The 23,173-nt window shown below is 45.2% G+C and overlaps 1 protein-coding gene across 1 annotated transcript; it reads left to right on the top strand.

Annotated features, from left to right (window-relative positions):
- Window positions 1-487: 487 nt before the first annotated feature.
- On the top strand, window positions 488-22,883 carry LOC309588292 (uncharacterized protein; the record flags this gene model as incomplete). The annotated part of the gene is made up of 4 exons (XM_082307344.1): window positions 488-1,076; window positions 2,762-2,850; window positions 5,086-5,266; window positions 22,848-22,883. Exons 1-4 carry the CDS (start codon window positions 1,071-1,073, stop codon window positions 22,881-22,883), a joined length of 312 nt encoding a protein of 103 aa, XP_082163470.1. The 5' UTR covers window positions 488-1,070.
- Window positions 22,884-23,173: the final 290 nt, after the last annotated feature.

Here is a 23,173-nt window from a genome sequence, read left to right as displayed (position 1 = left end):
AGGCCTGACCCAGCATCTGTATCCATCAATGAGTAGGTGTTGACTTCAGTATGTTTTAGTTTAGGCTTTAATACTGTGGTCTCCCATCCTCTGGGACCTGGTAATGACTTCCACATTGAATGCCTCTTTCCTGGAGGACAAGGGTTGAGAACGTTGTGGAGACAGTACCCACAGTTGTCATGAGGGGAAAGGACCCTGTCCTCGTCCCAAGTCACCAAAGCCTACAAGGCCAATGTGAGCGCATGTTCCTGTGTTTTGCTGAACTGAGGACCTTCATTCCTAAGCGGTAGCAATTTCCAGGGGGGTCACACTTATCACCCCATGGTCCCTGTTTGTTCACACAGGGGTGGTGTTTATCCACAGTCACCCTCCCTCCTTAATACCTCAAATAGAGCTGACACTGTATTGGAAAGGGGAAGAGCAATGACACATGGGACATCAAAATACGGAGTCACTTGTCTGTTTTCCCATATTTTCTGTGGAGGACGCTGGGGCAAGTCCTGCAGGCCTCTCCTTCTCCAGGGGAGTCCTGCCACCTGGCAGAAAGCCTGGCCCCATAAAGCATCTTCTGAACCTTTTACCAGGAAGCAATTTAAGGGGTGAAGTCACAGCAGTTTCAGATAATTGAATCAATACTGCAGAGGGCTGGTGTTGCATGCATAATGCCAGGGTAAGTCACAGAAGCATCAGGTGAATATATTCCTTTGATGACGGGGTTTGCAAAACGGTTGAATGCCAAGGGCTGCAGCACCTTCCCATCACCAGCTTCAGACAAAGCCTCCTAACTGCATCAGGCTCACTTGGCAGGAACCAAGTGTTACCTGCTCCAACAGCAAAATACAAAGCCTTTTCCTTGAGCCCCGCGTACCTCATGTTGATATGTTGCACACAGTGAGGGCAAAGCCTTTGACTCTGTCACTTCTGCATCATGCTGCCCACTTCTTTCTCCTCTTCCCCGCAGGGTATCTATCTGTTGTGTCTGTACTGTGCTACACACCTCACCGGGAGCCAGTCCCACCCAAGAGGAGAGCAGCTTGACCAGGAAAGACGTGGAAAGGAAGGGAGACTAAATGAAGGTAGTCAGGCTGAAATGTGCCAGATTATTTGGCACCTTGGGCTCTCTCTAATGTTTATACAGGTTAAAGCAGCCATTCTTCATCTACTTTGGGCAATAGCTGGACACAGTCCTGGGCAACTGGCTCTAGGTGACCCTGCTTGAGCAGGGGGTGTTGGCCCAAATGACCTCCAGAGGTCCCTTTTCACCTCAACCCCTCTGTGATTCTGTGATCTCAGAGCCAGCTGGTGCAGGTTTCCCTTTGCAGAAGAAAAGTCCCAGCTGGTTTACTAAGTCAGAGAAGTGGTGTTTTTCCCATCAGTGCCCACAATGCCAGCAGGGGATGTGTTTAAGAAGTGAGAACGTGTGGGAGATGTGGGAGCTCCACCAGCTCCCACCTTTTATGCAGTAACATGGGGAGGTGGTACTGGTTCTGAGGAGACAGAGGAATTAATTCGGGAGTAATATCTTCTCACAAAGGCAGAGGAATTAATTTCAGAACGTGTCTCAGACACCACAAGGATGGGCTATATCTGGAAAAGCAGGTAGAGCTAAATGACCATGTCTTTTTCAGGACACAAGAAGGATGCACAAAATGGCTGTGTCTAACACTAGCGTAAGCCATGTTATTGATAATTAATTTAGAAAATAGAAAAAATATGTTCCTTTCTAGATTTTAACTCTATTTTCTGATGTTTGGGTGTTTCATATCTCAGTATGCAAACAGATAAACATGAACTGCTTTATGAACAGTGAAGTATCGCTTTTACTACAATTGCCTGTATTCAAAAGGCAAGAGGAAGTAATTATCATTGTTTACATCAGCTATTGCCTTGCAACTATTGTGTTAAGAGAACATGTTCTAAGATAATCAGTGTTTTATAACTGTGTTTTTTCCTTCTAAAGTGTCTACTATTTGTGTCTTCTCTTTCTTGTGGTGTGACCAAGCCTTACACAAAGGCAGATAAAACCTTGAAGTTGGGAAATGGGTGAAGAGTTTGGGAGAGCTGAGAGTTTAGAAGGAGCTATAGTTGTCTTTAATCATATTCATATTGCAATGAATAGACATGGCTTTATTATTTTCCCAGACAAAATGCCACATCATATTTTGCACTTCTAAGTTATCTAACATAACAACAACTGTATCTTGGGTAAGGATAGCAAAGTAAGCATGGAGGCTGGATGGTAAAGGAAGACCAGAGAACACAGATAGAATAGTCTTCAAATAGAAGAAGCAGTTTTCCTGGACAAGTTAAAAAAAATCATAAGATAAGTCTCTCAATCCAAAATGCATGTGCATTTTCTTGCTTGTCAAAGTGGTGAACAATGGTTAATTTTGAGTTTGTAATGTAAAGAGAATTTGGTAAAAATCTCTGGAAAAAGAAATCACTTGTCTCAGATTCTATGTTATACTTTTGCTTGACAGACAAAGAAATGCAAATGAAATGCCTGATTCACCAGGGGAATGTGTTCTGCTTTCATCCAGGAGCAAGATGAGATCATTTTAAATCCCAGAGCTGCATCCCAGCATATATACATAATACCACTTTAAGGATGAGCAGAAGTGCACATCATGCCCCTTCCTCTCAATATTATCATGCATTATCAACATGCATATTGTTTGCTGTGATGGCACCATAGAGGAGTGTACTTTCATATTAGTAGTTTCACTCTTTTCATCATATTTTTACTTTTTTCACCCCACAGTCAGGCCGCTTGCACCCCTTCGATGCCTCCACTTCTCCAGACAAACAAAACAACCTGCTTCTCAAAGAAAAGTACACAAATGTTGAAAGGTAAAAGGAAAGCTGACATGGCAACTTAGGCAGCTTTTAGACCCCAGAAAGCTCACTAAGTCTCATTAGACCCCTCCTAGAAATCTCAGAGCTTGAATCCAGCACTTGGGCTCTGTGGCTCCAGCTGTGCTGGGCCAGCACTTGAGAGCGGTGTCCTGGCCACTGTACTCTGCGGGCTTAAGAAAAGCAACCCCAATATGAATTGTAGGCGGTGATGTCTACTGCTCATGCTTCCTCCATGTGACAGGCAGGCAGATGGGTGTGTCTGTTGTTTTGCAGAGACTTACAGACAGCCTCTGCAAAGAGTTACTACTACCTAATGGTCCAGGTGGGTTTAACTCCTAGTACAGAGCATTATTTCACCCCAAGCGGATCTCTGCTCTGCAGCAATGCCACGGATTTTCCTAAGGGACTGCTCTTTTAAATTATAGTTTAGAAATCTCCTCTCCACTTAAGGAAATTGTATTTATACAACCTGTCATAAAAAACTGCCAGCAATTTTCTGTAGAAAGGAGAAGGAGAGAGAAGGAAGAGGAATGTTAGCATTAGGACCTCAGTTACCAGTGGGACAGGCTTAGCAAGGACAAAAATGTAGGATTCGATTGCAAATTTGTGGCAGTCAGTCCCAGAGCTGCTGCATAAAGGCATATTCCTTTGGATACTGCCAGTAACAGGTACACAGGAAAAACTGAGAAAATGGTGCTTGATTCTAGGACTCAAGTGTATTGTCAACACAAAATGCACACCTTCAAACGCCAGGAGTTTTCTGGTGCAACGTGGGCAAGTTCCTTCAGCTGCAGGGAAACTGTGCTGATGGCCAGCTAGGGGAGAACCTCCAGTAAAACTGTCCTTTTAATCCCCAGTTCAGCCTACCATCTGCTTGACATGGTGTTTCTAAGTTTACTTATCTTGTTTGATCTTTTCAGTTCTTCCTCATACATCCAGAGCGGGGAAATAGCTTTTTCACCTTTTAAATTCACCAGTCAGGAATTAAGTGACATTTTATTGGCATACTTCTAATGAATTAGTCAGCATCAGCACTTTTTTGTCAGTTGAGTGGCGCAGACATATCCCAAGGAAGCAGATTCTTGCCTAAGCATTGCTGCATAGAAGTTGCTAAGTCAACACTGCAAGGTCCAGTGGGTGTTAACTTGGCGTGATAATACTTGTGAGCAACAGGCATCTAGGGCACACCTGCGGAGGAGCTTGCAGTGGGCGGCCAGCAATCCTCATGAGAAACCATGCCTTAGTTTCTGGAAGCTGATCAAGAAATGTCTGAAATGTTGTCTGCCAGGTAGCAAAAACGAGTTAGGGATAGGAAAAAACATCATATGCTCCTCTTGCCCCAAGCCGGAGTGCCGGTGAAAGACTGCAAACTTGGGAAAGACCACTTTGAGAAATGCTCAAAATCTCATGGTGAATTAAACAATTCTGCTTGGTTTTCATCAAAACCTCAATCCTATTCCTGTTGAGCTCACTGGCAAAACTCCCTCTGCTTCTAACATGGACCAGAACCAGCATCAAAAATTTGTGCTGCCTCATACAAGCCTTGCCATGAGGCTGTGTTGCTGGAAGTAACTACTTTCTAATACAGTTCCCAGATTGGCCTGCATAATTCCCAAACTGAAAGAAACTGCAGCTGCAGCAGAGATCTCTTCCCAGGAAACAATTCAGCTCATTTGGTTATTTGCATAGGTAGTTACTGGGGCTCGCAGTCAGATACACACAACAGGGAAGGAAGTAGATGAAGACAGAGGCTGAAGAGGCTACAGTTTCCACAAGGGCAGAAAAAACAAGGCAAAACCAACAAAACCCAAACTCTTCGTTTGCTTTTGTTGTCTCTCTACGCATCTTTGGAGTTCAGCTGCAGGCAGTTAACATATAAAATTGTGATAAGGTCTTGTATTTTCTTAGATTTTTTCAAAGCTGAGAAAAGGGTTCAGATGCCAAATTTAAGCCCACAGACATAATCTCAGCAACAGCTTTTTTTGTGTTCCCACCATACAAAACAAAGGCAGATATATTTATAAATAGATTTTCTTGTCAGGATGGGTGACTTAAAAAAGTATGGTCTCTCTGGGAAACAGCTGCCAGCTGATTTTCTTCTCATCCTTGCAAAGTGAGGGAGGAGTGGCAGCCTGGCTGGCCAACTTTAGGAGAAGAATTGGAGCTGCCAGACCCACGTCAGTGCAGTTCATGTCACTAATTATAAACATTGTCTTTTTGTGTATTCAGGGAAGACGTGACTGTTTCCTTGACCGAGAATATCAGCTACAGTTTCCTGAAGCCACATAGATATTTTACATCTCACAGGCAAAAAGACCCTCAGGCAGGCAATGAACTTGCCACGCTTCTCCCAGGGACAACACAGTGCACAAACATCACTTTACCCAGGAAGAAAGAGATGCTCTTAAGGGTAAGATTTGTTCCACTGCACATAATATCCATCTACAGCCAAGCATCTCCTCTACCCTCCCCTCCTCATCAAGGGAGGAGAAACGATTTCTCGAACAGTGTTATTCTGAATTGTTTAGGTGTTTTCCTTAGGATGCAATAAGCAGCAAGTCAGACATGCTTGTTGCCCTCCCCTGACTGAAAATCTGCTCAGCTTACTTAGACGCAGGAGCCTACACTGTTGTCATTTCAAGTAAAGATAGATGAATCTCCCATACTGCTCCACAAACGCACAGCCCAGCTCATTGCAAGTATGAACTCAAACTTTTCCAAGGTCAGCTATGTCCTTGTAAGGTGCTCAGGGAGCCAGTTTCCAAGAAGAAAGCTAGAAGAAACTAGCCTCTGTTTTAAGGAGAGCATCTTCAACAAAGATTTGTCAAGCTGAAGTACAGCAAAGGGTGAAGCCAAGGCACAGGTTCCTGTGACCCAGTTACCTTCAGGAAACCCAAGCAGGACAGAGAGGATCCTGGCTTCTAGCTATAGGAGAGCAGCTGAGCATTAAGACATAGTAACCCATAATTAATTTTTTCCCCCAAAGGATAATTACTAGCAATTTTTTTGCTGTAAAGTAGAAGCCTAATATTGGTGCTGATTTTAATTAACTACCCAATGGGAGGCAGGATGGGCTGAGGAGAGATTTCATACAGAAGTTAATTAATGCTCTGACCTAGTTTAAAGTGTTGCTTAAGTGGAAATTGGGGGGAAGTTGACATCAACCAGTTACGGATCTTTTAGCATCAATATTACTGGTCATATAATGAGTTCTCCCATGTGATCCACAGCACTTAGATTAGCAACCTAGAAGAAACTAGTGAACACACAAGAAATAAGGAAATAGTTTCCAAGTCAAACATAATTCCTTCTTCATTAATACATCTGAGTTAGAAGAGGAAAAAGTCCTTCTTGTTCAAACGAAGCACCTGGTTTACGGCTGAGCTCAGCTCAGGGCATGTGATGGGTGATATGGGCTCTGCTGCTTAGCCAGGAGGCAGATCTGAGTAGCTCCAGTCCGGCTGAACCGTGTAGTGGGACCAAGAGAGTGCCCAGCACATGGGAGAAGAGCTCAATGCCTTTGCTCAGTGTTTCTTGTAAGAGCTGTACTCCTGGGGGACAGTATTTTGCACCTTGTGGAAAATGGGCTGTGTTTACAGAAGCATCCTGATCATAACTCATTATCTCTTTAACAAGACCATAACTATCTCTGGGTTTCTTCCTTTTGTTATTCCCAGATCTGTTTTAATCATATGTATCTCAGATTGATAACTTCTGCTTTGATTTATTTCCTGTTACAGAAAATAAAACAGTTCAGGATTTTATGTAATCTTTTTGTTTGGGAAATAAAAGATGATTTATCTTACTGATCATCTGTAAAGTCTTCATATAAAAGCAGATTTCTCCTCATCTCTGAACACCAAGGCCCTCTGTGATTCTTGCCTTGGGCCCACAGCTATTTATAACCACCAAATCGCTTTTGCAAACTGATGCCAATGAATGCAGGACATTGATTATTGCCTTATTATTCTTCATGGGCTGTGTTTTGCTTGGCACTGTCCCTGTCTTGAAACGTTAGCCATCTGAACAGGCGGAATAACCGCACTGTGGGAGAAAGGGTTTTAGTTCACTCCTATTTCACAATCAGGGATCTGAGGCGCAAGGACATGAAATGACTTTACCAAGGCCACAGCAGTGCAGAGTCAAACCATCCCATTCTTTGCTCATTCCTCAGCATTACATTATCTTCCTCTCAGCTGGCAAAGTGCAGTTGGGATTATTGCAGTTGGAAGGGCACAGAAAGACATAATTTTAAAATTAGTGTATCAGGTTAACTACAGTCTGTAAGAATCTCTTCCTTTTCATAAAGAGCTTTGTCAAGGTGGTTGGGAGTCAGATCCTAACCCAAATTTTGTGAAACATTGACTCACCAGGCAAGCAGCTCTGAATCTCTGCAAATCACTGAAGCAAACTATTATCTGGCAGCTGAGCATCACATCCTTGTTTAGGTCACTCCATAGATAAGTGGTGGCTTACACACTCTACTAGTGGAGCCGCACAGCCTTTTCTAGGTCACTTCACAAAAAACATATAAAATTCCTTCTCTGCAAATCACAGCCTAATGTTTTGTAGGAAGCCTGAGGCGACTCCTTCCTGGGAAGCAGGAATTACACACCCTTGGGATCTGACTTGTCCCTAAAATGCAGCCCAATGCTAGGTGGGGAATATGTTTTGATCTTTCTGAATCCTATTGAAACACCTTTTTGTCAAGGATACAAACATCCAAACATCCCTTTTCTCCTTTTTCTGCAGGAACGTGTAAATAAGGCATGTTGTCCGGTTGGCATTCAAAGAACACCAAGGCTGGAAAGGGTTAATGAATTGTGGCCCTGCCTTTAGCACCTGATTTGGGTAGGGGAGGCAGGTTCCTACAAGAGAAGGGAGAGCCACATACAGCTCTCTGAAGGAGTTTATCAGTGTTTGTAAATAGCCTTGGGGGAGGCTTTAGCTTCTTGCTGCTGGAATTTTGTCCTGAATAAGGGACCAATGGCTTTCAAAGAGGAGCCTGAAGGACTTAGGTGTGGAGTCCTGGGTGGTTAGGGAAGGTAGGCTGCCCACCTTCAGTTGTCTATTTTATTTTAAATATTGCTGCTCTTCCCTTTCCCCTTGCCTTATTGAATATTCTACCATTTTATCTAGTTTTCCTCCATTTCTTCTCTGAACTGAGATGCTCCTGCTGCCTGCTTCTGGTCCCCTTCACCCTTCAGCACTGGGGGGTAGCTGAGGACCAAAGCTGTGCTGTGTGCCTGTGGTTGCCTTGGTGCCAGCGGCTTCCAGCCTGTGCTCTGTTGTGCTGCAAGACCCCTGTCTTGGATCTCTTGGGGCATGTTTGACTTCCTTCAGTTCCTTCCTCCTGGGCTCTGGAGGCACAGGAGAAGAGGGCCTGGCCTTTTGTAGGGCCCAGCTGATCCCTTCTCCTTGGGGCTGTGCACACTAAGCAGGATTAGAAGTCGTGTGGGTCAGCATGCCCCCAGCCATGTCTAAAAGGCAGCACTAGTTGTTCTGATAGCTGTTGGCTGCCCTCAGAGTTGGTGATGTGTCTGCACTAAGGAAACCAAGATGTGTTCTTGTTGGGCACATTCACTTTTTGAGGAAGATGTTGCTGTGGCAACCACCCTCAGAACAAGACACCTCTCACCTGCCAGGTAGGTGACCATGCTGCTGAGACCCCTTCTCCATGGGGCTGCTGATATCCTACCTTGCACATCCCATCTCTCCTCTTGGTTCCTGCCTGCACACCTTGTACACTCCTCCTCCCCTCTTGAGAAGGGCACCCCATGAGCTCTGTCTAAAACTGGGGAGTATTTAGTGGTGGTGTCCATGCTCATATGGGGAGAAATACTCTCCCCCCTTCTTTGATGAGTGCTACCTGAACACTGGACCTTTGCCCCATGATGCGTGTTTGGTCTTAGCTCCACAGCAGTCTCCTTTGGCACGTCATTGCAAAAGATTTCTGTGAATATGGCCGAGCTAACCTGGTCCTGGAAAGAGACATCCTTCACTGATGCTTCTTTTTTTTATTACAGGTTTTGTATTTTTTGTTTACATGGTGATGCTTAATGAACCTCTTAGCTCAAAGAAATACTATCTCCCACCCCTCCCCTCCATGAGGGATGCAGGGGAACTGAATAGGCAGCTGCTAAGAGATTCCTGGCAGAGGATCTTGCCCTTGGCACCCTGACTCAAGGCATGTGATTGCTTGGCTCTGTCTACACACACCCACTTTCGTGGATGCTATGTGGCTTGTTTGCAAATACTGGCGACTCCAGCTGAAAGGTGCCAAGTGCTCACAAGTATTCAGCAGGATGTTGTTGGTGACCTCCTTTGTGAAGAATGTCCCATCATTAGTGCCAGCAACAAAGTCCTGGCATGACCAGGAGGCAGAAGGACAATGTAATAGTAGCCTCCAACCTCTTGAAGGGCAGTTGAAAAGACGACAGAGCCAAACTCCTCTTGGTGGTGGCAGATGGTGTAACAAGAAGCAAAGGTCACAATTTGTGGCTTGGAAGGTTCAGGTTGGATGCTGGGGAAAAAATTCCTCATGGGGAAGGTGTGCAGCCCTGGGACAGATCACCAGAGGGGTTGGGGGAACCTCCATCCTTGGAGGGGGTTCAAGTATCTGCTAGACAAAGCCGCAGCTGATCTGATTTAGCACTGGCAATCATCCTCTTCTGAGCAGGAAGTTGGAACAGAGACTTCCAGAGGTCCCTTCCAACCAAATAATACTCATAGGATGACAATCTTGCCTGTTGGCATGTGCTGTTGGAAGACCTAGGGCAGAGCCTGTGGATTTGTGGCTGCCAAGTCTGACGAGCCCATGTAGTGGGAGGAAGGAAGAACCCAAATGGCAGCAGATACCAGCTGGCTCCCAGGCAGCTCGCATGCTGTTCCACCAGCAAGCCACCCCTCTGGCCTTTCTCTAGACATGGGGCAGCTGCAAGGACAGGTCTGTGATCTGAAAACATCCCTTGCAGCATGGCATGAACTAGACCTATGAGCAGACAGACAAGCTATTTGCCCACTTCTGATGCTGTCATGGGGGACAGGGCAGGGAAAGAGCTAAAGAGCAGCATGGCCACTGAACCCGACTTTCTGTCCTAGTAAAAAATCAATGTGAAAGTCCAAGTGTTGATTAAAACCAATCATACGACCCTTACCCTCCCTGTCCTTATCTTACTCAAGTCTGTCCAGTACCTATGCATGTGTACCTGCTTAAAGTTTATGCTGACATGTAACATATTAACTTCTATAGTCAAGGTTAATGACTGTAATAATTCAGAAGTTGTATTACCTCCAGAAATGGAATACCATCCCCAGAGGTATGAGGCACATTATCTAGAGCCTATTCTGGGCTTAATTTTGTCCAAAAATTGTATTTAAATGTGTCTTAAAAAATAGCTATTATATTACATCATTATGGATTGCTAGTCTCTTTGGCATTCAATATAATGAATCAGTGGTCAGCTATTTCTTGGCAGGGAAGTAAAATGACTGTCTTGAATCATATTTGAAATAAGACAGCATGAACAACCTAAAAGCTTAATGGGCAAGAGACCATGTAAACAATGTCATTCTACTTTTTTTTGGGGGGGGGGGGGAGCGTAGCTTAATTTAAAGTGTGCTAGGCCTTTGAAGAAGGAATTGGAGCACTACAGAAGCAGCATGTGTTACTGGGAGGCAGTTGTATCCTAATCCTTGGTTTTGGGAAGATGGAACCTTATCTGTAATTTTAAAGGCTTACACAACACAAAAATGTATTTTCAAGTGGAAAACTCAGATGAATCTTGCATCTTGTAGTTACACAAGGGAACTGGATGGGTAACTGTTATTAGTGCTAATGTAAAAATCCTCTGCACTTCATTTAATTCAGGGGCACCTAAATGTAACATTAGCAGGAAAAAGTCTCAAATTAATGAATTAGTATTCATGCTTGTCCTGAATGAGGTAATGTTTTTCCTGCTGAGAGATAGGGCTAGACAACAGGAACAAGGAGCAATCTCTGCATGGTCAATTTTTGTCCCGCTGATCGTACCCCAGTTGGGAAGGGCAAATTTGGGTAGCTATTGGGATCAATTCACAGCCTTCAGTGCAAGGGGTTTGCTGGCACCAGCTTTTGGACTGTGGAAATCAATCCTTTGCTCACTTCTTGGCCCAATGTAGCCATGTATCTTCTGGAGCAGGTATCACTGCCTCTCACCAGGGGCAGCTGGCCCTGGTTTGGACCTGCCTGTGCTGCTTCAGCATGTAGTCCCTGGCCATTTTAGGGCAGAACGGGCAGATCTGGCTGTGCTCTGTTCCCTGCCCTAGGGTTTGCCCTTCCTGTGACAGTTCAGCAACCCATCTCTTAAAGACTTGGCTGTTGCAGCTGAACCCAAGGTGTTTGGTTTGGGGTTTTTTTGTGGCCTTCAGCAGTCTTTATGATCCACTTTCCTGCAGGCCACGTAGCATGGATATCGTGAGCCATGGTAAATGCAGGGTAAAAGCAGGACTACAAGGTGTAAGCAGAACTGCAAGGCCTTAGCCCCTGGGGTTTTGCTGACCAGCAATGGCAAGAGCACTTGGCTGGCGAGTGTTTAGAGACATCATTGCTGCACTGAAGGGTGAGGTCCTGCAAGATGCTGGAGGTGATGAAATGGTTCCCCAGTGCCGAACAGCTTCTTCCCCTAAAGCTGGTTGTGCAGCACCTCTAACCCTGTGTGCCACCCCTAATGCTCCACAGTGACATGGTTTAGCTAGCACAAAACTTACCTCCCGTGGGGGGAGAAAAGTCAGGCTGGTGGTCCTGCACACTGAATTGGCTCAAACAACGGGCTTGGGGAACATTGCAGTGGGTGCAAGTGACAGGGTAAGGCTGCTGGTTTTGGTGGCAGCCAGCTGTGAAATGGCACCTAGCAGCCCAGGGACCATGATGGTGGGGGCTGAGATGCAGCCATGAATGCAGCAATCATCTCATGTAATCCTGGGCTTGGACCTGATACTGGAACTGCCTGAGACAAATGTGAAGGTACAGCTCTCTGCCAGCATCTCTTGTTACCACTACCCCTGTTCCTGTTTAAAACTGGGATGGCTCTCCCACTGGGACCATCCCCATGGTCTCTTTAGACCTTTAACTCCTTATGACTCAAATTTCCCTTCTGTGCTAAGCACAAATGGCACAGAGACTAGCACCAGCCCTAGTATTGCAATACACGTGGAGGGGAGGTACATACACCCCTACAAACTTTACAGTAGCTCTCAGTGATGGGAGAAGCTAAGAAGCATTAGACCTGCTACTTGTTTAAAAAATTGTAAAAGTAAATTTTTTTTTTTTGCCTCCTTGCCAGTTTTGATTGAAAATTACTTGGGCACTCAAGGAGACATCACTGTGTTATCTCCCTGTGGAAGGAATATCTTCTTTCTGCTGCCATTAGGGTTAAACTTTGCTTTGAGTGATGTGCTCCTACTAATATAGGTGGGGGTCTCTTACACAGAAGCCCTTTTAAGGGGCATTAAGAGTTGTAAATAGAGCTTTCATTCGTTTCTGAAGCCTTCTTTATACTGAAGCCCATGAATCATGCCAGCCAATGCCAGCTCGAGCTCTGATGGCCAATGGTTTCAGTGCTCCACTTAAAGCTCTGCAGGGGAAGCCTCATAGATTTTTAAGTTTTATCCCAATAGCATAAGTTTTCACAAGATTTTAGATGGATTTGATATTTAGGTAGATACAGAGCATCTCTTCTGATCCAGTCACAGTTTTGGACTTCAGATCTAGTCTGGCATTTTTAACTGTGGCTCATAAACTTCTGGATGCTCTACTTAAGGTAGGATTTCTAAAGGGAATATTTTCCCCACCATTTTTCAGTGCTCACAGGGAGTTCCCAGAAGGGATATTCCAAGGGTATTTTGCATTTTTGTGCTGCTTCATGTCTGCTTTAGTTGCCTTTCAGTCCTCAGTATTTCCTCGAGTTTGTGATTACAGTCTCATTTAACATCCTTTGCTATGGAAACTTGTATTAGTGCCAGGGAACTGCTAAGCAAATGCCAATGCAGAGTTTAAGAGTGGGAGGGAAGCATCATGAGACATGATGTTCATGAGGGAAGTGGAAGGTGGAATTCCTTTCATGTGAACCCAAAAACCTGGATCAGTACTTTCATTATATCAAATTTCTCTCCCTGCGCCTCCCAGCCCTTGTCAGGTTCTTATGGCTTTGCACTTTTGTTACCCTAAGTATCTAAATATTTTCCTAATTTATCCAAGAAATGAAGGATAATAATAATGAGGATATTGTAAAGGAAACAAAGCCTACTTTGCCAACGCTATCCTCTTCCTCAAAAATTGGTGGACAGGGACTGCAAGGGAGGGGGGAAATGGAGGAAGGGAGGATGCATGTATTGCCAGAGCAATGGCCTTGCAAGAATTGTGTGGCTGTTTTAATTTCTGTAAAATGAAACACACTGTGCTCTAAAATGGTAAGATTTCTTTCTGATCTGTGGGAAGTTGCTGTTAACTCCAGGTTCCCCTGATGGTGAGTTGCTATTAAATAATGTGAGTCATAGAAATTACAGCTCTGTGGAGATCCAGTTCTGGTTCCTACCCACCGTGTCACTGTGTGGTACCTACCAACTGTCAGTCGTGGCTACCTAAAGTGACTGATTTATGGCAATACAGTACTGGCAGGTGGAAAGGCTGTTCCAGAGAGCAGCTGCTCCTTAGACTCAGGATCTCACCAAAATGCTAAATATACCATTGCTCTAATTTCTGATTTAAAAGGTCAAATGGAGGTAAAAATACCTGCTTCACACTTCTAAGCTACAGATGTGCATGGTTTGGCTGTGACAGTTTTGCCATAGTAGGCACAACCACTTGAAGCACTAGAGTGAGGGGCTGGCTTGCTTTCTGAACAACATTGTGATGCTGGAAAGAAAGTCACAGGCTTTCATGTGGTCAAAGTAGGAACTGGTTGACCTTTCCTAGCTTCAAGTGACTTGAGCTGCTGTGTGTGTATCAAAACTCCAGCTGGAGAAGCAAACAAGTACTTCCCACCACAGGATAAATGAAGAAAGAAAGGTACATTAGCTCTAGTAAGAAGAAACCACAGTACAAAAGTAAAAATGGATACTGTATAGAAACCATTCCAGCCCTTGCTTTCCACATTAAAAATATGAAAACCCTATGCTCAGTTTAAATACAAGCTTCAGCAGTGATTTGGAGGCCTAAGTGCAGTTACTTCAGTCTCTTAAATTATTGGTTAGTTCCTTGTTTGTTTTCAAAAATACATCACAAATCCCTTGGCTTGCTTGCCTGCACTGGTGCTGCTATTTGGAATGAAGTCTTGGCTTGAATCTTTTAGAGTTGCAGCAAAAATTGCGATGAGCAATACCTGCCCTCTGATGCCGAGCCCTGAGTAATGTGGGTCAGAAGAACAGTACAAGCTGGAGCTTCTGGGGTATAACCAAGCTTTTTTGTTTTTCTCTTTGGTGTAGTTGGGAAATAATGTTTTTCTTGCAGAGGTTCATTATTGATGCTGTGATCATGCATCAGAAGCCCTACTGTATACTGTTTTTCCTTGAGATGATTAGCAAAAAGCTGATAAGCTTACCTTTGTCAGGTTGAATATATATATATTAATTATGTATAGAAGTTCATCTACTCTAATAGCGACTTGAAAAGCTGCAAACTTTCCTCCAAAATGTCTGCATTCCAAAAATCCATCATTTCTTGTCAGTTCAGTCATCATGAGACTTGGAAACATTTGACTTCAATCTTCTGGGCTGGGGTACAAAAGCCTTGCAGTGCAAAGCTGCACTGACTGGCAGCATGCTTTGGTCTCTGTGTAACTTCCAGGCAGAATTGTGGTGCAGAAGAGGCAGAAGGCTGCTGTCTTCTCCACCTAGAAAGGAGATTTGTGTGAAGCTGAGCACCTGGGATCCAGCACAGTTGTCTCCATTGGGAGGAAAAATTGGTAGTAACAGCCTGATAGGGTTTTGTGGGCTTGTAACAACAAGCCAAGACAGTATTTCATGAACACATGGGGATTTTCTTTGCTCAGGTAGCTGAGTAGCAGACAGACGTATCCTACTTCCCAGCTGTTTCTGATGCCTCTAAACACAAACACCACAGACCCTCTGTTAATTATTGGAGAGGAGCTGTGGCTTGCCACGTTCTGGAGCTGCCCTCCCTTGGCTTTGAAGACCTGATCAAAGCAGAGAGCCACAGCCAGCTCAGGCTTCTCAGGTTTCAGGCTATGCTCATGGCTCTGACATTTTTTCCTCCAAGATTCGAAAAAAAAAAATGGTAACACATTAACAAACATTGGGCCTGTTGCTGTCTTGGGATCAGGGACTTGATGACAGCTAATGGAAACCTTCAGCAAAACAACATGAAAGCCTGGGTTACGGAGCACTCAAGATGCTCTCCTGGGCTGAGTGAAGGGTGATAAACTCCTTCATACCCAATCTTGTTGTTCCTTACTAAAAACACAATGGTACCTATGTCTGGGCACACTTCTGTTTCCTTCTTTGTATAAGGAAGGGGCACAGACAATTCCCCAGGCTGAGGAGCCAAGCACTGCAGGTAGCCGTGCTTCTTTCATTCAAGCCTTTGCCATGTAAGCTTGGACAGGGTGCAGAAGAGGGTCATGCCCATGCAAAGGCAAAGCAGTGTGTAGCCGGGGCGCCCCTTGAAGCGTCTTGTAGGGCCATCTGTCTGAGTTGGGGGTGATGAGAAACTGGCAGTGGGGACAGGAGGGAAAGTCAGCACGAGTGGCTTGCATCATGCTGAGAAGACGTGGCCAGCGCTGGGAGCTGGTGATGCTGGTCCAGGAGCTCACTGCAGCTGGTAGCTTGTTTCCATCAGCAAACTCGAATTTTTTGCAGGGGAATAAAAGGTTCTCCCTGCTCCCCTGCTTTTCAGGGGGAAACGCTGAAAGTTTTAAGTTACATTTGAAAGTACAAGAGGAATATCCACCTGCCTGTCAGCGTAACGTAGCCCTTAGGCATGTGCCAAATTCTACCTACTCCAGCCTGGTTTAAAAACTGCTGAGAGGCCAGGACCTGCAGATTGCATCACCCCTGGAAAAGAGGTCTCCACCTGGGGAATCGGTTCTGTTCCCAGAGTAATGTGAGCCAGTGACTGAGTCACTTCAGCTTTGGGGTTTTTTTTTTGTTATTATTTGTCTTTTTAATTAGAGGTCTCTGTTCCTATGCCCAGGCCTAACGCTGTGATCCAGTCAGTAGAATATGAACTGGTATGATACAACCACAGATAAAACAGAGCGTGCAGTAGCAAGAAATGTGAGCATCAAAAACCTCCGACTAAGTAGGCATACAGAGGGCATCAAGCAATCTCTTAAAAATAGCTAATCTAAAAATAACAGACTAAGGAGGGAGCTCTCCTGAAAAGCAGTTAAGGAGCTTACGTCTGGAGACTAAGGACAAAGAACAGCACTCTATCATCTGCAATGTATCTGTGCTTTTAGGCAGCAAACAAGCCTCAGGCCAGAAGGCAGGGCCTCTTCTGTATTTGTTCATATGCAGAGCCTAAGGCAGTCTTAGTCCGATGCTTTTATGCAAGGAATTCAAGGCTGTCTCCAGCTGACTCAGGAACATGTGTATGAAATCATGCTCCAGCAGGGCAGAGGTCTTCTGGGGCTCTCCTGCCTCAGCCCAAGTCCAAAGCTTTCATCTTCCTTCTCCCAAGTTGGTCAGCACTGAGAGTGGAAAAGCAGGCTGAGCAGCAGTGGGTCAAGCCTGGAAGCTGCATGGCTCTTCCTGCTCTGAACAGTCCTCTCCTGTCCAGGCATTACAGGATGGGCTCTCTATAGTAACTGGAGGCCATGAATAAATGCAACTAGAAGGACACCAGAAATACTAGCATAAAGCCAGCAACAAGTATCCCATCTCTTTAAAGAAAAAACACTGCTGGACTAAATCTTTTGGTTGTAGTGGGGGCTTTTGGAGCTGTGAGGATTGAAGCAGGAGGTGAGTGTCATAGCTCGGTGCTCCTTCTGAGGTGGTCATGTAGATTTATTGCACGATAGCATGTTCTCAGTGTTGGTGACACTGGATCAGGGTAGCTCATGTGAACACTCGCCAGCAAGCGGAAGGCTGCTGCAGACTGAGGGGAAGATCAGTTTATGCATTAATGTGTCACTCTGCTAGGTTTAGCTTTTCTTGCCTCTCGGTCTCCAGGCTGGGAGACAATTTCCATTGTGCTTCTACTGCTGACAGCTCAGAAGAGGAAGGCCCAAAACCACTCTCCTACTGCTGAACAGCCCAAAGCAAAAAGGCAGCAGTGAAGAGAAGCCTTTCCTTTCCTCTTGGCATAACTGCTAGGCCTCCCAGGGAAACCAGCAGGACTTTGTGAGCATTTCACAGCTCAGGAAAGAGTCCTGCCCTGCCCAGGTCGAGTACTGGAGAAGAGCTGGAAGCCAACACCTCTCTCAGCATTTTCTTGCCACTTTCCATCAGCAGCACGTCTCTGCAGAGAGAGCTCGACAGTGCCCCTTTCACGCAGGGGCACTGATACACGCCTTTTTTTTGATGGACTTTAGTCCTTTAGCTGTGACTTAGCCAGAGTGCAGGCACTAGAAATGGACATTTCTTGAATGGACCGTAGCAGAGGGCCAGACTTTAGCAGTCATAACCTCATAAAAATAAATTATGGGAAAAAGTATAACTACTCCAAAAGAACCCCAAACCCCCCAAAAGCCCCAACCCACCCCACCATAATGTATGGGGCAGGTAATAAGACTGTCATCTCAAATCAAGATACACTGAACAGGATCAGAATGGAGCCTTCATTTTAAGTTATAAAGATGCTCTCCTAGAATTGATGTGTGAAACTAATACCAAAGCCATTGTCAATCCTATGCCTTACGAATGAGAACACAGTCAAAGTAAAATGATATGCTGCCAACTGCAAAAACTAGTTAGAAGCTCCCTGAAGCAACAGAGTGAAGAGAACTGCTGGGGGAGCAGATAACGTGTGAGCAGAGGGTGATTTCCTTCCAGCACCCCATGCTCTCTGGCCTTCAGTTTCACTCTACTCATCATAACCCCACTTGCAGAATGCTAGCCTCTTAGATGAAAGAGATTCTTTTGTTTATTTTGAGCCTGGCTTCTAGGAGAAACAAAGCCAGTGTGGATGTGCTCATCTCAAGTTACTTTTGAACTCTGATCAAATCTGATAGATAGGTAATGATCTTGGAGCTGATGTGCTTGCTGTAACAAAAGTCTGTTACTAGACAGGGGAGAGACCCTAGCAGTGTAGAAAGCCAGGGGAGGTGGCTCAGCTCTTAAGCACTAGAGGAATTCTAGCAGAGAAAAGTGCATGAATACTGCAGTTGACGCTTCTTGCTGAACTTCCGTACTATATCAGGCACTGGAAAATCCAGACAAGAAGCCAGACTTAATATTTCCTGTTCTCCTGGGACTATTCACTTCAAGCGAGGCTGGAAGCATCCTTTGGAAATTTTCTAAAGGCCCAACAGCATGAGAACATGACAAATCCTTGGTGGATATTTATGTGTGTATAGACGTATGTAGGTCCAGCTGTAACAATTTCCATCCAGATCCCAAGGAGTATAAGAACTGGAAACTCAGACACACGCTCCCTGCCAGAATTAAAGGAGTCCCGTTGCTGGCTGGTGTGTATGGTGACTAAGAAGCCGAAGAGGATGTAGATCACCCGGTTCATAGGGTAGAAATAAGAATAAAAGGGGATAAACAGCAGAGGATAAACCAATGCTTAAAGGGTTATTTTGCCCCAAAGGGAGGCTGAGATTAGACCTGTCCTGTACTCCAAATGTCTCTGCTCTTTCTATATGCTTCCTTCATCATGGCTGCAAAGCGCAGGATTGCCATCCGGCAGCAGCTGTGTCACAGGCACAGGCAGAGCAATTAGGATGTACAAAATCACTGGGTAGCAGGAATGCAAGGGAAGAGCGTGGGTGTGGAGACTTAAATAGAAATACGTTGCAAGAGGGGAAGTGTGGAAGAACAAAATACAATGCTAGTTAAGACAGACCCAAGTTGTGCTTAGGTGCAAGATGGGAGCTGAGTTACAGTGTGCTTTGTGTCTATCCTTGAGTCACATAATGCTTTTGTTTTATGGTTAGTGAATGGTGATGCAGAAAGGCTCTTTATAGGAAAGAAATGAGGCCTCACAGAGCCCGACATCTGCATCTACTGTGGTAAAAGCTTAAGCAGAACAAAAATAACGTTAGCATCCTAAAAAAACTTTCCTTCAAAGTGGATTCAAGCAACAGCTGGTGCAAAGAGGGTAGCCCAAAAAAGAAGAGAGGTAGTATCAATCAGAGGGGTAGGAACCATGCTTCTGCACCCATTCCAGCAAAGGCTCTCAAAGGAGAGACAGGATTTGGTATAGGATTGTAAGAAAAAAAATTTGGCTCCTGCTTGTACTGGAATATTCCCAACACTGACATTTTCAAGTCTTTGCCACAGAAAACTACTTTTTGAAGAAAGAATGAGTTTCTCCTGAAATCACAAAATTCTAAGACATGGTATGAACTAGCTACCATGATTTCATGTTGAGTTTCAAAGTGGCACCTTACAAAGTCAGATACTGCTGGCAGACACACAGTAGCAGATTCCGGGGGGGGGGGGGGGGGGGAAGAAGTCAATTTACTGGCATGTGGTACAGCAGAATAACATTTGGTCTTTGAAACTGCCTGTACTGAGTGCTGATCTCAGCAAGCAAAAGGCTTAAACTCCTAGTTAGTGAAAGAGGAAGCAAAAAGCATTACTTGTCTTATGGCCAGGGGAGAGAAGGCCAAGAACTTTTCAGATGCCTGGCTGACCCACTGTTTGTAATGCAGACGACTGCTTGTGGTTAGTAACCTTAAGCTGTCTTGAAGAGAAGTACAGTTACCAGATTACAGTTTATGGGGTTGGAGTAACTTGGTAGATGCCTACTTGACTATGCATGAGACAGAGGATAGCTTATATGTTGACCTCAGTGTTAACCAGGAACCTGAATCAGCAGTAAGTGCTCTATGATAGTTCAGTCCAAACTCTTCAAGGCATTAGCGGCGCAGTTATCACCATTTGGAGACAGTGATGACAAGGAGAGGTATTTCAGTTTAAGTGGAACTGACCCTTTAGAGGGAGGTTTGCTGGTTTGAATGATTGCCTTTGAAGTGGCAAAACATGAAACACAAAATGACTTTTTATGTGGTCCTGGAAACTTAACTGCGGCACATCTGTGGGGATTGGTAATGCTCTTCATCTGATCAGCTAACACAGATGGATAAATCAATGAGTTTTAGGGCAACCAAGCCTTTTATTTTGGAGTTGCACAGGTATCGTTTGTTTTTTTTTCCTGGGTAAGCAAGTATATTCCCCAAAGTATGTTAATCCAGGTCTGGCCTTGGTTGGAATCAGATGGATAATATGCCTAGACCTGGGAGCTTGGAGACAAGCAGCTTTTATGTCTCTTGCCTCTGCAGGTGAGCTGCACCTTCCATGCTATACTATGGTGTACACACAAAGGACATGGCTATAGGTGAGGGGAGGATGATTGTCAGAAAAGTTACTTGAGAATGCCAGGTGTCTTACCTTTTACGGGGTGGTGGGGTGGTGGAAAAGAGCTCTTCTTCCAGCCTTCCTCTACACTTTGCTATTTGCAGTACCACCAGCAAACCTTACTGGTCTGGAAGAAGTGATGAGTTGCTGGTTGCAGTTTCTCATCTCATGGGTTTGAAGAGCTGTTTCTTAGATTGGCTTCCCTGAAGCCTGAAAATGCTTGTTCCTGGGGGAACCAAAAGAGGCTTTTCCAGAGCAAAGGCCACTAAAGCACTGTCTGCAGGGCTTGAGGGGAACTTTAGAATGGGAATCCAGCACAGCCTGATCCTCCATCCATTTTAGTAACAGTCTCTAGAGCTGGGAAGTAAAATGCATGCAAATAATAAATTTAAATATACTGATATTCTTTCTTGCTTTCAGTTTTGAGAACAAGGGGCTAGTTCATTGTGAGGAAGTGAACTCAAAACACTTAAGTATGTAGACTACAAACTTCGTCTTAATCATTTCTATTAAACAACAGAACAATCTTTGTATAATTCAACAGTGAGAAAAACAACCTTGTTCGTGTCTCCTGCCTCTCATCTCCTGCCTCTCATCTCTTCTGCCCTGGGCACTTCCTGCTGAATAGAAGCTCTTCAGCTGTTATTCTGTTTTCATGTACTAAATTCACCTCTATCTATTGTGAAAGAAGGAAGTGAGTAGACAGAGTTGCTCCCCTGTGGTGTGACAGTGGGAAAGGACTGAAAAGACATGAACTTGCTAGTTCTGCTTTTTATGAAGACAGACTTTTTTTCTTCATGATATGTATTAAGTTTTTAAGATGGTAAGTCAGCAGATACACATTAGTTTCAATGACATGAAATTGTACTGCTTAAGACTCTGGCCCTGAGACTGTCAACACTCTGAAAACTCACATTGCAACAGAGCTATTGCTGCAATAGTCAGAAAATGTATTTCCTTTTCCCTATGTGTGACTCTTAGTAGTTTGATCTTTGCTAAATGTCAAGTGTGGGGTTTAATTCTGCGTTTCCTGGCTTGCATGTACCTTCCACTTTAACCAACTTCACACATGGCTGCTGGCACTAACGTTAACACACTGATAAAAAGAAGGAGCATAGTACACACTTACAGACTTGCCTTAAATACTGTAGGCAAATGTAATCTTTTTGCTGATAATGCAGTCCATAAGGAATAAAGGCAAAGACTGTAGATTATAATGGCAGGGGGACCAGGGGAGAGCACTGCTCTGTTGGGAGGGCACAGAACCTCTCCCTTTTGAGGGAGAGGAGGGAAATGAAGATAAGTTCAAAGATTTGGTTGTCCACCTACTATGACAAATAGAAATTGGTAAGCTGGAGATGTTTGTTAATAAGCACTACAGCTTCCTTGTCAGTTCTGTTTGCTGGAGCTCCTTGCTTTTCCAGGAGCCAGCAATACCTACCAAGTTCCCCACTGCCAGAGCTTTTCTGATGGCAGACTTGGGATGATCCAGCGAGGTGAAATCACAGAGACGGCTGGCTGCTGGATGCTGTAATATTGCATATGCTCCCATAGCTAAATAAGGCAGATCTGCAGCTGTTTTGCATTCCCCAGCTCAGCTCCACTGCAAGAAAATGAAGCGATGGAGTGCTGCCTTCCAGCTCATAAAAAAGGGGCCATCCCACTCCTCAGAGGGATGGTTAATTCTTGGGGACAGACAGTGGCAAGAGGTAGCCTGGCACTAGAGCAGTGTCTGGGTTTAGTAACAGCCTAGGAGGTAGCTAGGCTTGCACCTCTACTTGCACAGTGACCCCAAAAGCGCAGGCCTGGCTCAAGGGAGGCTGTAAGCGTAAGGCAGTCACAGCTGCTGTGCCTGAAAAGCAGACTCAAAGGCTCTCCCTGTGGGAACCTTCCCTGGCTCGAGCCAGGTCACCTGGGAGCAAAACAAAACCCTCTTGGCAATGACAGAACTTCAAATTTATTTTCTTCCCTTAACTTTTTAGAATTTCCTTCTAAACACATCAGTTTGCCATCACTGCTTTGCAGTCCAAAGGCTCCTGGAAAAAACTACCAGCTTCTTCTCAGTCTCACTCGTGGTGTGTGCGCCAAGAAGCGCAGCCAGCTCTCCCCTGGCAACACTTCTTCTCCACAGGCCGGCCAGCAGCTTTCCTGCCCGACTGCCTGCAGGGACAATAGAAGGGGCTGCTCTCTGACCTCTGCCGGCGGCGGTGTCCCAGGATGTCTGGCTGTGCCACTCACGCTCTGTCAGGCGGCACTGCAATAATTCTTTGCTGGGAAAGCACCCAGCGTGTGGCTGGGGGCACTCGCTGCACCCGTTAGAGGGTCAGGATGTGCGTGTTGCTCCCCCATGACTGCCACTGGGGTCCTTGTCACCACGCCTGTCACAGCCATCACAGCACGCAATTGTGCCATGTGCCTAAGTGATGTGTATGCCCTAAATTCAGTGTGGTTTGTATTCTGTTTTCCAGCAGGGCTTGCAAAGCTTCCACTGTGCTGCCGGTTAAGCTCGATGCCATGTGGGAGAGTGTGGACGCCCATGGCACACAGCAGCAGACGACTGGCCTCCTGTTTCCTTGACCTCTACATGAATAATTGTATGTGGGCTCCGTAAGCCTTAGGAGGAAGACTCACAGCCTACCCACCTGCTGACGTCCTGAGTGAGAATTGCGTTTTTGGGTTTTTTTTGTCTGGGCCCTGCTACGTTGTTTTCACCCCACGGACCAAGCACAGCCCTGCACTCATCACTCCTCAGGGCTTTTCCAGGCTGCGCCGTGGGCCAGGGCTTGTACAGTAG

This window comes from Platalea leucorodia (genome assembly GCF_965183815.1).
Source record: "Platalea leucorodia genome assembly, chromosome: 3".
Classification (NCBI taxonomy): Eukaryota; Metazoa; Chordata; class Aves; order Pelecaniformes; family Threskiornithidae; genus Platalea; species Platalea leucorodia.
Note: the sequence above shows the minus strand (reverse complement) of the source record. Positions and strands in the feature narration are given on the sequence as shown.